This window comes from Meles meles, chromosome 2, assembly GCF_922984935.1.
Source record: "Meles meles chromosome 2, mMelMel3.1 paternal haplotype, whole genome shotgun sequence".
Lineage (NCBI taxonomy): Eukaryota > Metazoa > Chordata > Mammalia > Carnivora > Mustelidae > Meles > Meles meles.
The window spans coordinates 86,707,681-86,722,493 of NC_060067.1; the positions used below are offsets into that span (position 1 = coordinate 86,707,681).

The 14,813-nt window shown below is 38.0% G+C and overlaps 1 protein-coding gene across 1 annotated transcript in view; it reads right to left on the reverse strand.

Annotated features, from left to right (window-relative positions):
- Window positions 1-14,813, reverse strand: part of FAT4 (FAT atypical cadherin 4) — a 181,134-nt gene that overhangs the window by 36,249 nt on the left and 130,072 nt on the right. The window contains exons 8-9 of the mRNA XM_045997091.1: window positions 8,490-8,740; window positions 2,110-6,459 (exon numbers count right to left, since the gene is read on the reverse strand). Of these exons, the coding sequence (XP_045853047.1) occupies window positions 2,110-6,459; window positions 8,490-8,740 (4,601 nt within the window). The remainder of the gene's footprint in view (window positions 1-2,109; window positions 6,460-8,489; window positions 8,741-14,813) is intronic.

Sequence of the window (14,813 nt, forward strand, 5' to 3'; positions counted from 1 at the left end):
GATTACATGGATTCAGCCCTATAATTCAGGATGCTAAGAATACAGCTAGGGTAAGATTCACACCTTGTGCCACTGAGGTTTCTTGTCTTTGTAGAAATTCTGTGCTACACCTATATTATTACCATTATGTAGCATGACTACTAATACTACTAAATTTCATTGCAACTTATTGAATGCTGAACACTCTGGTAGGTGTTTTACAAGCATTATCTTTATTTATTACAACAAACTTAAAAGATAAGTAAGTATAATTATTTTCATTTTGCAGATGGGGAAATTGAAGGTTAGCAAGGTTAAATGACTTCCCAAAAGCTGTAGCTAAATCAAACACCATAAAATCCTTTTATTCTTTTCATTACATATTATTGCTGCTCCTTTTCCTCACTTATATTTCAAAGATATTATTTTATTAGTAGGCAAAACTTGTATGTTCTGCTTTGACTTATTCAAACTTGCTTTATGTCACCATCAAGCAATTCGATTCTTCAAATATGAAACCATAAGTATATACATGATGGGCACCTTTTTAAAAATATAATGGGCCACCTGGGTGTCTCAGGCAGTTAAGTGTCCAAGTCTTGGTTTCAGCTCAGGTCATGATCTCATGGGTTATCTGACGGAGCTTGGTTGGGGTCCATGCTCAGTTGGGAGTCAGCTTGAAGATTCTCACCTTGTGCCCCTCCCCACATCATGTACACATGCTCTCTCTCTCAAATACATAAAGAAATATTTAAAAAATAAAATAGCTAAATATATATTCTTAAAAAATTTTTTTCATTTATTTGTCAGAAAGAGAGATCCCAAGCAGGGGGAGCAGGAGGCAGAGGGTGAAGCAGGCACCCTTCTGAGCAAGGAGCCCAATGCAGAACTCGATCCCAGAACCCTGGAATCATGACCTGACCCCAAGGCAGACACTTAACCAACCGAGCCACCCAGGCATCCTGCCAAATGTCTTTTTTTATAAAAACTTTTTTTGAGTATTATTCTGTGAACTATTTACCAAATTTTTAAAAATACGTCCTACTTTTACCTATCTCATTGGTATTTTTAAATTGTGTTTGTAAACACTGCAGAACAATCTAATCTAATATATATGGCCTAATACTGTAGAGTGCGCAAATTACAGAAGAAACTTTCTCTCTCCCCAAGCTTATTAACAGCATAATATTTATACATATTTGAAGGTGTACCAACAACTGATCAGCTAACAGATAGATTTTGGATAGATAGATGGTAGATAGATAGCTAGATAGATAGATAGATAGATAGATAATAGGTAGATAGGTAGATAGATGATAGATATAGAAACCAATAGAGATATTTGTAATTTGTACACCATATCTTATTAAGATGCCAAAGATGCCAAAGTGAAATGTATTTGCTGTCCTATATTTTATTATGCTTCTAAAATGCCAACGCAAATTTTGCTTCAGTTTTGTTGTGGCTTACCAAAGAAGTCGGCTATTATGATGCTTTCTACCTGACAGTAGAAATAACAAGGCGTTTTAATTTCAATCTTAAAACATTGCTTTTGCTCTATTGTGACAGTGTGGATCATATTTCAGTAATAATGATGACATGATCTTAAAAGATCATAAAAGTGGTGATGATAGAAGACTCAAACAGCACTAATTTTTGACAGTTATTTAGGACATAAATTAGTCTGGGTCTTGGGCTTTAAGCATAGTATATCCTTTAAACTTTGGAACATTCCCATTTGAAGATATTATACCCTTTTTGCTCTTGTACAAGACACTTACCAGATTGACTAAGTGCTCAAACTCTGGAAATAACTGTGTAGGCTTACCACCTGACACTGTGGCAAATCTGGGTCGCTCAGAAAACTGACTTACCTTCCCTCTGCTTCAGCTTCTTTTCTGTACAAACTGGAAAATAATTATCCTAACCTCATAGGTTTCTTGTAAGAAGTAAATAAAATAAATACAGATAAAGTGCCTACAACAGCGTCGGCCAGTAGTAAGTGTTTGAAACATTAGCTACGATTATGCCTGTTGTTAGAGAAAATCATTAAAAAATGACAAAATCCACTGCTTTCTGTTATACTTGACATGGCTAAAGTCTTAGGGAAAGAGCCAAACACCGTCATACCTGTGTATCCAGTTTTGCAAACACAGCTGAAGCTTCCTGGAACATTTTGGCAGACAGCACTGTTCTTGCACGGACCCGACAGGCACTCGTTGATGTCTCTCTCACAGGCCCTGCCAGTGAAGCCATCTGGGCAGCCGCAGGAAAATCCTCCTACTAAATTGTGACAGGTCCCACCATTGTGGCAAGGTGATGGAAGGCATTCGTCTATATCTATTTCACACCAGCTACCAGCGTAACCTGGCAGACACTTGCATAAGAAAGGCTGCAGAGGTTCATTTGCCACAATGATGACAGGAAGACTCTCATGGCTCTTTAATACAGAGCTCACAGCCAGTCTTCTTATACAGCTCCCTCCGTTCTGGCATGGGCCACGAATACATGAGTCATGGTCCACAGATTCTACCTTTACTCCACTCTGCCGGAGAAGGATCTCTTTGATGCTTTCAAAGAAGGTGGCTACACCACTGGGATTCACATACTGATTATTGTTCCGCTTCACGGCTGCTAAAAGAAACGTTTTATTGTTCTCCTCATATGCACCATAAAGTTGCACAGCAGTCCCTAGGCCTGTCAGTTGGGAGCCAGCAATGCGTAGAAAATGAAGGTAGTGGTTAGTCAGGAAGTCCTTTACTGTTGGAACACTGAGACGCAGTAGGATGCTGTTATCCACTGTAGAGTTAGAAAATCCAGCAAAGAAAACTCGGATATTGCTTGTGACTGTGCTGTGAACGCCATCATTGCTAAGGACAGTAAGATCAAATGTGCCATCTGTTGACCTCGGCTGTGAATTTAGATCACATGTACCCCTTGGAATACTGAACAGGCTTGTAACTCCCGAAGTAAGGGAGCAGTGGAAGGTGTCTAACACATCCGGATCCTGTGGCTTCACAGAACCTAAAATCCCACCAGGAAACAAATTGCCATAATAATTAACAAATATCTCCACGGTCCGAGACTGGGAAGGATTATCATTTTGGTCTATAACGGTGATATGCACGGTTCCTGTGGAAGACATTTGGGGAACACCAGAATCCCTAGTAATCACAGACAGATAGAAGTCTGCAATCTGTTCTCTGTCAATCTCTCTGGTTGTGCTCAAAATTCCAGCAGTGTTCAGACTAAAATAATTGGTAGCAGGACCTGTGCTCAGCAAGTAATAGGTAAAGGGACCTTGATTGGGAGGGAGATCGGGATCAGTGGACTGAAGGGTCATCACCAGGGTTCCTGGCCGTTTGTTTTCCATAACTTCACCTTCGCTGATGGTCAACATAGGTCCATTATCATTTATATCTTCGAGGGTAACTAGCAGGGAGGCGCTTCCTGTAGCTGAGGGGGTCCCTGAATCAACAGCCAAAACCGTGAGATTATAGATAGGTAGGGTTTCTCTATCTAATTCCGCAGTGACAGTGATCTGTCCTGTCTGTGGATTAATGGAAAAGGCACCATTTTCATTCCCTGATCCAATGAAGTAAGAGAACCTGCTCCAGCTGGGGACAGAGTCTGAGTCAAAGGCACTGACAAATGTCACATGAGTCCCGGTGGGGACCCCTTCACTGATCTGAACACTGTAGATATTTAAACTAAAAATGGGTGGGTCATTGGCATCGAGCACAGTGATGTTTACAGTGACCTCATCGATATCTGCACCCCTGATGCTACCAAAATTCTTGGCCAACACCTTCAAAGATACCCTTTCTTCTCTTTCCCTATCAAGAAGTCCAGAAACATAAATCTGTCCAGTCTTCTTATTGATCTGGAAACCCTTCTTTCGACTGTTACCAAAAATCAAATAGTGTACCTCCCCATCAGTGCCCAAATCACGGTCACTGGCAAACACTTCTCCAACAATAGTACCTTTAGGAGCTGCTTCTGAGATTTCAAAATAGTAAAGTTTGGAAACAAAGCGAGGCACATATTCATTCGTCCCTTTTAATTGTATATTAACAGTGGCAAAACTGCACCTTTCCTCATCAGGGACATTGAAGGCTTTCACAGTAAGATGGTAGCTCTGTTTGGTTTCAAAATCCAAGAAGCCTTGAGTGGTGATGACTCCTGTGTTAGGGTCAATGACAAACAGGTCACTGTCAGACGACTGTACAGTGTATGCAATCACAGCGTTGGTTCCAGAGTCAGCATCTGTTGCATTTAAGTGGATGACTGTTGTTCCACTTGGGGCATTTTCCAAAACAGTAGGGAAGTATTCATCAGGGAAGAATACCGGAGAATTGTCGTTCACATCAATCACATTTACAGTCACACTGCAGTAACCAGTTCTTGCAACCCATCCTCCATCTGTTGCACTAACCGTCATTTCATGTTTCTGGCATAACTCATAATCAAGAGCTTTGGCTAGTGTTAATACACCTGTGGAGGAATTGATGGCAAAAATGCCTTCTTCATTTCCTGAAGAAATACTGTACCTAATCAAGCCATTCATGGCTGCATCTCTGTCTCTTGCAGAAACAGTTCTGACGACGGCCCCGATACTGTGGCTTTCTGGGATGGTTGCACTCATGTGACTTTGAGAGAATTCAGGTGTATGGTAGTTTTCCTCAGTGACAATTATTTGAACAGTGGCTTGGGATGAAAGTGGAGGGTTTCCTTTATCTCTTGCAGTGACAGTGATCAGAAAGTTTTGATTCAAGTCAGAAATGAGCGAAGATGCCACCGAAATCCACCCTGTACTATTGTCCAACTTAAATTTTCCAAACTGATTTCCATTGGAAATCAAATATTCCACCTCAGAATTCACACCAAAATCTCTGTCATCTACTGCAGTAACTTTGATTAACTTAGTACCAACTTTAACGGTTTTGGTGACTGGAGTAAAATATTTAGGTTTAAGAAATTGTGGTGCATTGTCATTACTGTCCACTGTGTTGATGGTAACTGTTGTCTCACTAAGTAACGAGGGATTACCTCGATCTGAAGATGTCACTATAAAACTATGTCTGTTGATGTTCACATTACTGAAGCCACTGATGTTCTGGTATTTTAAGACCTGCTTATTAAAAATCTCCCCGGTGGTGGCATTAATCCTAAAATACTCTGACTGAGATTTTATAAAATAAAACACTTGTCCATTTGATCCCTCATCAGGATCTGTTGCAGATACCTGAGTCACTTTGGAGCCAATTTCAGGAAGTTCAGGGCAATCTAAGTAGTAAGAGGGTCTGCTAAATCTTGGAGCGTTGTCATTGATGTCCGTCACAAATATTGTCACATCTGTACTTACGGTCCACCCAGAATCGTGTGCAGAAACTCGGATTCTGTAACGGTCCGTATCTTCTCTATTTAAAGGTCTACTAATTACAATATCTCCTGTGCTGGGATTAATTGTAAATGGAAGACTTGTGTCTGTTATAGAATATCTACTGATTGCATTTATACCAATGTCTTCATCAGAAGTTGTGACTCGTGTAACTGTGTATCCTAAAGGGGAATTTTCAGGAATATAGGCACTGAATATCTGAGAAAACCTAGGGGCATTATCATTTTCATCCAAGATGTTAATAATGACTTTTACTGAGGTACTCTGAGAAGGGGAGCCTTTGTCTGAAGACTTTATGGTAAGCACATACTGTGATATTTTTTCCCTGTCTAATGGCCGAATGCTTCTAATTTCACCAGTGGCATGGTTAATAGTGAAACTGTGTTCTTTGTTACCACTAACAATTTCATAATCTAACTGTCCATTGGGTCCACTGTCCTTATCCATTGCTGAAACGGTAAGTATTTTGCGAGGAGAAAGATTTTCCAATATTTCAGATACAAATGGATCTTCCTTAAAAACCGGGGAATTATCATTGACATCTAAGACTGTTAAGTCAAGTTTCTCATAAGAGGATAAAGGAGGGAAGCCTCCATCCCTGGCTTCTATCCATATGACATATTTTTGTATCTTTTCGAAATCCAGAGGTTGACTAATGGACACCTGCCCTGTTAATTGATCGATTTGGAATGTATTGCCAAGGTTTCCACTTGCAATATAATAGGACAAAGGTTCTCCTCTCAAGGAGGACCCCGTAATGGTGGTGACAAGAGTGCCGACTGGCTGGTTTTCAGGAAACATGAAAGTCTGTTCTTTGGCTCTGACTTTAGGGAAATCTGCCTTGTTCACAAATCTAACAGTCACTGTTGTAGAATCTGTCTTTGGAAACGAGCCACCGTCTTTTACATGTACAGAAAATGTCACTTCTGAAGCCCCATTTAGTGGTCCAGCTGCCATAATAGCTCCTCTCAGTGGGTCAATGTGAAATTTTTCAGAGTTTCTACCCGAAAGAGAATAATGCAGTTCAGAATTGGGTCCAATATCAGCATCTGTGACTGTAACTGCAAAGACGAAGGAACCTATGAAAAGAGGAAGTGTGCAGTTACAATCACACGAAACCCAAATAAAACATTTGCTAGTAGATTAATGTATACAAAATATTATATTGCTCCCTAATATCACTTTACTTTCTCATGATTACTGGGGGAGAACAGTAACTCCTATATTATCTCTGAAGTTCCCAAGTCAAATCTATTTAATGGTAGTCTTTAGGGACTGACCTGCCATTTTCTAACTAAAACCCATATGGTCTACTGGATTTAATATTTTTCAGTATGCCTTTGAGAGAAGCACAGGGAAGAGCAATGGCTAATCATTCAGAATTATAGTTCCTAGGAGGGAAATCTGTATATAACACATCTTCCAACAAACATGATACTAGAGGAGCTCTGTTAAAAGCTCTGTTTCTACCCAATGAGAAAAGATAATTGCTCTGTTATGTCTTAAAACATCTTTGAATTGCCATATAGGTAATCATGTCAACAAAATGTTTAATTTGTTTTAGAAAATTATCTTGATTCTTTATATCCACTGTTTCTTAGTAGCATTCTTTTATCTGTGAGCTATTATCACATGGAGATTTTATATATGTATATAAATGTGTATATATATATATATATATATATATATATATCCAGAAATCAATTAGAACAATTATAAAGTAGTATGAAATAAGAACTGAGGAAGAATGGACTCAATTTGGATTCCAAAAGTTAGTGTTTGGGACAAATGCCAAAAGAACAGATTGTAACAGGAGGATTATAACTGGAATATGCAGAAAAACTGCCATAAGGACATGTTTTTGATATACTCATTCAGAAACCTTTTCCAAACCTGCACTCATACCCCTACAGTAAGGTTTATGACCAAAGTGAAAAGACTTTTATTAAGGTTAGCGATTCTGATTAATTATAATAAGTCTAAGGAGGAAAGGATGCTTCAGCTTTACATACACAGTCTTTATAGGGGATGTTACATTGCATCACCACACATTAGAAGTAATTAGAATCATGCCTGCCAGCATCATTTCAGCTAAAGGCCTTCATCAAGCATATATGACTTTGATACTGACATTTCCTTTTGATAAAAACTGGCACAAAAATTTATGCATTTCATACTTTGAATTGATATCAATTTGACATTCTCAAGTGAATATAAGATCAAAGATCAATGAGAGGAGAAATCCTGGATCCATTTATTTTTCCTTCTAATTAAAAATATTTTAAAGCAAGGCAGATCAAATTAATTTTGACCTATATTTGTATATTTTTCTATTGGAAAAGCATCTCAAATATTACAAATGGCAGATTATTTATGCAGTCCTTAAGAGAGCTTGCCATTCTTTACAAACAAGCAAATGAAACCAAACTGAATTTAAATGAAGAAAGAGAAATGCATATTATCATATGAAAGTGATCATTAATATCTTCACAAACTTACTAACATAAAACCTTCATCCACCTAAACTGCAATAAAATATTAATAAGAATAACTCATTAGAAGTATCCACTTATTAAATATTTTTGAAAACCTATCTATGAAGGATTGATGTAAAATATTTATTTTCTATCAACAAATATAGTTGAATGCTTACTATTTCCCAGATGTTTCAAGTGCTAGTATATGGAAAAAGGAAAGAAAGAAAGAAAGAAAGAAAGAAAGAAAGAAAGAAAGAAAGAAAACAAAATGAAACAATATACCTTCTTTCAGGGAATTTACAAACAAACGATATCTCAGGGCAGAACTCTTCTTGACTACAAAGTGGCTATTTAAGTCATTTGAAAATATTCAAGTAATATCAAAAATAAGTACCAGGAAAGATGTAGCAATTATAAAATCTTAAAACACAACCAGTGTAGGATAAAAGAATTAATTTGAGATTCAACGTTCCTTCAATTTCATTAGTCAAAACAAGCTGAATTTCAGAGGATTTCCAAACCTAGGCTATATCAGAAATATTCATGTAAAAGTAACAGAAATACATTTATAGAAAATGCCCAATGTATATAGTTTGCATTAATCCATGAGACCTCAGAGTTGGCTTCATTACCTGCAGGAGTAGGAGACGGGATGTGTGTAACATAAGGATGATGCTGAAATCTTGGTGGATTGTCATTGACATCAGTCACAGTGACGAGCACACTGGTAGAACTGGAAAGAGGTTCTGGGGATCCAGCATCACTGGAAATCACAACTAAAGTATAATTCTCTTTTGTTTCCCTGTCTAGCAATGCACTTGTGATGATTTGTCCCGTGGATGGGTTGATGGTGAACTGAGAGTTTCCACCAATGATCCTATAACTAAAGAGAGCAGAGATGGGTGGATTTTTTCTGGTTATTATGTTGTAGCATCTATTCACTAAAATTTAAAAACTGAGACAGAAATGTAAAAAATAATCACTAGATGTATGATCACACAACAGTTAAAGAATATGGCTAGAAGATAAATATTTCAAATTTTATGTGAACATCTAATTGACAATCTTTACTGTGAAATGTCTAGTGAGCTCAAGCAGGTCCTCACAAGTTCTATAAATTTCTTGGATCATGCAAGACCCCAAAATATACCCAGAAGACTATTGGGTGTTATAAATAAGTGAAACTGAAAGCATAAACCAGGGCCTTGCTCTAATATTGTGGTTAGTGGCCAGGATCACAAATGAACATCTGTTAAATTAATCTAAAAATTATTTTTCTGCTGTGTACCATAATAAACCAGAGATCAGTTGAAGATGTTATTTTAAAGACAAAACACTGTATTTGACATCCATTGACTACCCAGAACAACTAAAGAACAGATTATTTATACAAAGACATTCCTACGTACTAATTCTCTCATTTGTCATCCTACTTACTAATTCTCTCATTTGTCATTCCTCATATGGCTATGCTTTTCTTTCCTGTTGTCAGGAGAGGTATGACATTTTCATGGATATTCTGATGCTAACCACACTGGTTAACAGGCAAGAGTTTCCACTGAGAATAGCTTCCCTCTTCTTCATAAAGAAGAAGCTAGAAATGAAGTAGCCAAGCTTGAAAGTTCAGAAGCTGGCTGTGGCCCATTGTTTTTAAGGTTGGAGAGTGGCAAGGAAATGGATGTCTTGAAAAGTTTTCTCCTTGATGCCAACAAAGAAATGCCCTTGTTGGAATCGACTGCATGTTTCTATAGTTTGGTCTGTGCCCATGAAAACATAGCAACAGTAAGTATCTAACAGAGACGGTAAAAAAAAGACCTACATTGCAGCAAGTAGAGTGTACATTCCTTCCATTAAGCTCACAGTTTAAAACAAACATTTCAGCATTTTCATCCTTTTTTAGAGAAATAATGAACTGTTGGGGAGCTGATATTTTTTAAAATATAGAAGTCCTATAAAATGGTAGCAAAATGGGAAAAGAAAAAGTAGAAAGGGAGTTTTGGCTGAGAAATGAGTTCAGTATTTATAAAGTACTTGATATCACTCAGATTTTTAACACTTTTTGGCACACCCACATGCCAGGATCAAGGGTAAATGAGAACAGCTTTTCCTGGACCAGAAGTGACTCTTTATACAGTATAATTACTGCCCTTCTGCACTAGACATCTAGTTCCTTTGTCAAAATAAAAATATCTGAGGCTTATAATTGAATCCTTAAAGTTAGAAATTCAGGACTCATGAGGTAACCAAATTGTTCTACCTCTTCAATAAATTCTGTAAGAATCTGAATTATGAGAATTGAGTGATTTTATTCTGGGGAATCCTGTTTCCCTACATCAGTGGATGTAGAAATTGCCAAATAACTTCACAGGGTAAAAAGAGTAATTCACAGCATCATAAACTTTTTTAAGGCTCTTTGACAGCAAAGATCAGGGTCAATTAAATATCCCTTCAATCATTCACAAATAAAAATAAAATTAGAGTAATGAAAAATGCATTCATTTGGATTTTTGTATATGACAAGACCATGGTGTATAAAGAAAGAGCAATATGCTAAAAGGTAAATGATGTGAGCTCTTGTCCAGGTTTAATGAAATAATGCATAATGAAATCGTGTACTATAAATTCTTATTCTTTATTTTATGCTATTATAACACTATGGAGCATATGATTATTTGTGTAAAAGTAATTAGCATCTTTACTATTATTGAACATTAAAGAAGAAATTGGCATGTTAAAATGTGACTTTTTTCTAGACTACCTGATTCTGAAGTATATCAAAAGTTGATTTTAAATATGAAATGTTCTGTAATGTTTCATAATATCTGTAATACCAGTTTCATGCAATTTGTACTTATAAGTTAAAACACACGCACACATCCACACACACGCACATCACACACACACACACACACACACACACACACACAGAAAGGACACAATGGATAGATGGCCAAGATAAATGCCCAGGTTTGCCTTCCCTCTATCACTTCAGTCTTGGTTTGGTTCTCATCCCTACATGGAGATCTTTCCTTCTTCTCTGGTCCACATGAATTTCTTCTAAGGAATAAACTCTATTAGATTGGGTTTTGTGCTATCTTTTTAATATCTAAACACCTATGTTAGTCTTTAAAGATTTGCAGCCTCTTACTGTGTTCTTAGTGTGTACTGAGCACACTACAAGGCATTTTATATATGCTCTCATTTAACTTCAAAACAATCCTGACACTTCGGTTTTGTTTGGATTTTTTATAGATGAGGAATCTGAGTCTAAGAGAGACTCATATAGTTGCACAACAAAGCATACCACCTAAAAATGGTAAATCTAGAGTTGGAACTTCTGTCTTAATGATGTCAACACACACCTGCTCCATTGGACCACAGTATAAACGAGGTAAAAAGCAGCCTGAGCAGACCCAGTGGAGACAAGAAATTACTGCTGGCTAAGGCCAAAGGAGACTCTGTTTAAGGGATATCAATGTAGCATTGGTTTACATTGATTTGATTCAATGCAAATCAACAAATGTGTTACTTACTGATTAAAGAATAAGAAATGTTATTTCAAATTATTGGTGTAAACTGACATCATTATTATCTACAATCTAAATCAATAATTTTTGCACTTGTAAAGCTAAAATACCCCAATTTGATTTTTTAACCTTTTTTTGCCTCTTTCTCAGATCTACTAGGATCATACAACACTGTACAGTATGTTACTAGAATATGCTAATTTAGTAATAGTTAAAGAGACTGTACTTTGAGACGCCTGGGTGGCTCAGTGGTTTAAGCCGCTGCCTTCGGTTCAGGTCATGATCTCGGGGTCCTGGGATCGAGTCCCGCATCGGGCTCTCTGCTCGGCAGGGAGCCTGCTTCCCTCTCACTCTCTGCCTGCCTCTCTGCCTACTTGTGATCTCTCTCTGTCAAATAAATAAATAAAATCTTTAAAAAAAAAGAGAGACTGTACTTTGAAACACAATTCACTTGGGCATGAATTTTCACCTCACTCATAACACTTCAATTCATTAAATTCCTCAACCTTGCTAAGCCTTTTCTTTCCACCTATAAAGTGTGGATCACATATACATTCCTTTCACTTCGTAGTCTTTTTTTTTTTTAAAGATTTTATTTATTTATTTGACAGAGAGAGAGATCACAAGTAGGCAGAGAGGCAGGCAGAGAGAGAGGAGGAAGCAGGCTCGCTGCGGAGCAGAGAACCCGATGCGGGGCTCCATCCCAGGACCCTGAGATCATGACCTGAGCCGAAGGCAGCGGCTTAATCCACTGAGCCACCCAGGCGCCCCTCACTTCGTAGTCTTGAATATTGAATGTAATATCATGTGAAATGCATTTGGAATTGTTATTGGTACATGCTGAGAATTAAAAGTCTAGGATTACACACATAACAGAGCATATATACATATGTAGTTATAATTTAATAATCTGTCATATATAATCTATTATAATCCACCTACATACATAGTTAAATGGATAGGCAGACTAAAAGACATATGGATTAGAAGGCAAAAATCCTGCCCTCAAGCTTACATCCTAGATAGAAGAAAGAGAGAAAGAAAAGTAAGTACAAAACCAGGCAATGCATTTGAGTGTTATGAAATTATCCAGAAGCACGGCTCTAGGTCTTCAAAAGCCGCAGAGACTGCTTTTGAGTGGAATGATTAAAAGAAAGCTTTCCTTGAGGAAGGCAAAATTGAAGCTGGATTTTCAAGGGGCTACCCATCTTACAATAGTGGTGAAAAGGGAGAAAGCTATTCCAGGTCAGGAGTCAGCAGATTTTTTTCTGTAAAAGGCCAGTGTTAGTGCCTATGGCTTTAGAGGCCAGAAGAGCTCTGCTACAATACTCAACTTGCCACTGAAGTACAAAAGCAGCCGTGGACAAGACGTACATGAGTGGGCATGGCTTTATTCCAGTGCAACTTTATATACAAATGCAGGCACTGGGCCAAACCTAGCCTGCGGACTCCAGTTCACAGAACCCTGATCTAGGACACAGAAGAACCTGAGCAAGGCCATAAGGCTTGGGAAAGCACAGATCCTTTTCCCAGGAGCAGAAAGTGATCCAGGGAGCCTGCAAGTTAGGCCGTGTGCTGAGGACTGGAGCAGAATAAACTGGGGCCTTTTATGGAGTGACTGGAATATGGAGACTGGGCATTATGCCATAGCAAAGTGGAAGCTGAAAGATTCTGAGGAAGGGGGTGTCACTGTTAAAGCTGAGCCCCTGGATGCCCAAGCTGGTTCAGATTACTGCCACTGCTCTTTCACGCACTGACCCAGGCTTGGCTTCCTCCAGATCACTTCCTACAACACTGAGTGATGAATTACCATAAAATGTAAACTAGTCATGTTATTGCCCGTTTAAACACTTCAGTTTTTTCTCCCGTTAGATACAGGCAGGAGTGTGAATTTTTCACGTGGTATACGAGGCCCATTCCTCACCCACACCAACCATGCCGAACAGCTTTGCTTCCCTGACACTATGCTTCTGCAGCGTTCCCTGACCTTATGCCTGTTATTGTCTTTGCCTAGAAGGTCTTTCATCCCTTATTCGTTGATAAGCTACTTCTCAGTCTTTCCAAAAATCATTAATTACCCAAAGCTTCTACTGATTTCTTCAGATAGCCTTGAGTATGCCGTTCTCTCCACCCCTTCTGTGCTTAAACTACATACTTATCCCTATATTATAATTACAAAATCACAAAATTCTCTCCTATACTGAACTGTTCTCTTTGTGGTAGCTAGACAGCCCAAGTCCTCAGGACTTAGGGAGCCGGGGACATAGTGAAGTCTCCAAAATCATACAGTATGGTGTGGTATAAAGATTAGAGGGATTAGAAACCAGATTAAGGGAAGAAAGTTAATTTTTATTGTAATAGTGCAGGCATGATGTAATTGTGGGCTGAACTAAAATCTTGGCAGGAAGATCGTACAGAAAAGAATGGGTGCCAGAGGGATTAGTAAAGAAGAAACATGAGAACTTGTCCATTGACTGAGTATAGAGGGAGAGGATGCTTCTTGGCTAGCACACGGAGATGAAGAAAGCAAGACAATACCATTAAAAGAAAGCAGAATGCCAAAAGGAGAAACAGGAAAACTTAAAGAGTTTCTGATACATTGTGCTTCTGATGCCAACAGAATCTCCAGGTTGGGTTGTCCACTACAGAGTTAGAAATACCGACAAGGATCTCATGGGTGGAGTCAGAATGGGTAGCACAGATACAGAGTTTTCTGCGTAGTTTTCTGGATGAATTATTCTCTCTCTCTCTCTCTCTCACTCTGGCTCTCTCACCCCCCCCCCACACACACATAAAGAAAGGGGGAAAAAGGACTGAGAAAAAATATTTAGGAAATATCCAAATTATTTTGGAGAGAGGAAATCAGAAGGTAAATTGGAAATTGTGGTCAGAGATGCAGAGTGAGACATAGAGATAACATTTACATAGACATTGAGGAGGGGAAAAAAATGCCAAGAGAAAGGATGACCTGTAGTGCAAATATTGCCAATGGTAAAGGACAATACTCAGAAAAATCACTGGACTTGAAAAATTTCAGCAAAAACTTTTGATAAATTATTTTTTAATGAAGCAATGGAAGAGAAAATCAGATTGAAAAATTTTCAGGAATAAATGGTTGGAGAAAACTGTGAAGAAGTGACCTACTCTCTCAGAAATGTGGTGTAAAAAAAGGTGAGTAAAAACAGCTCTAAGAATAATGGAATCATTCATTCAATGCATTTATTTGTCAGTCACTACTACATTGCAGACATCATGCAAGGAAGAATATATTAGGAGTAAAATAGATATAAGAAAAATAAAGAGGAAAAAAAACTCACTTCAATTTAGTGACTTTTGTGTCCTGATAATTGTATTCGAGACATTTACGCATCTTAATAAATTACATATATATTACTTGGCAGATAGTAGTGACCAATATATACTTAACTC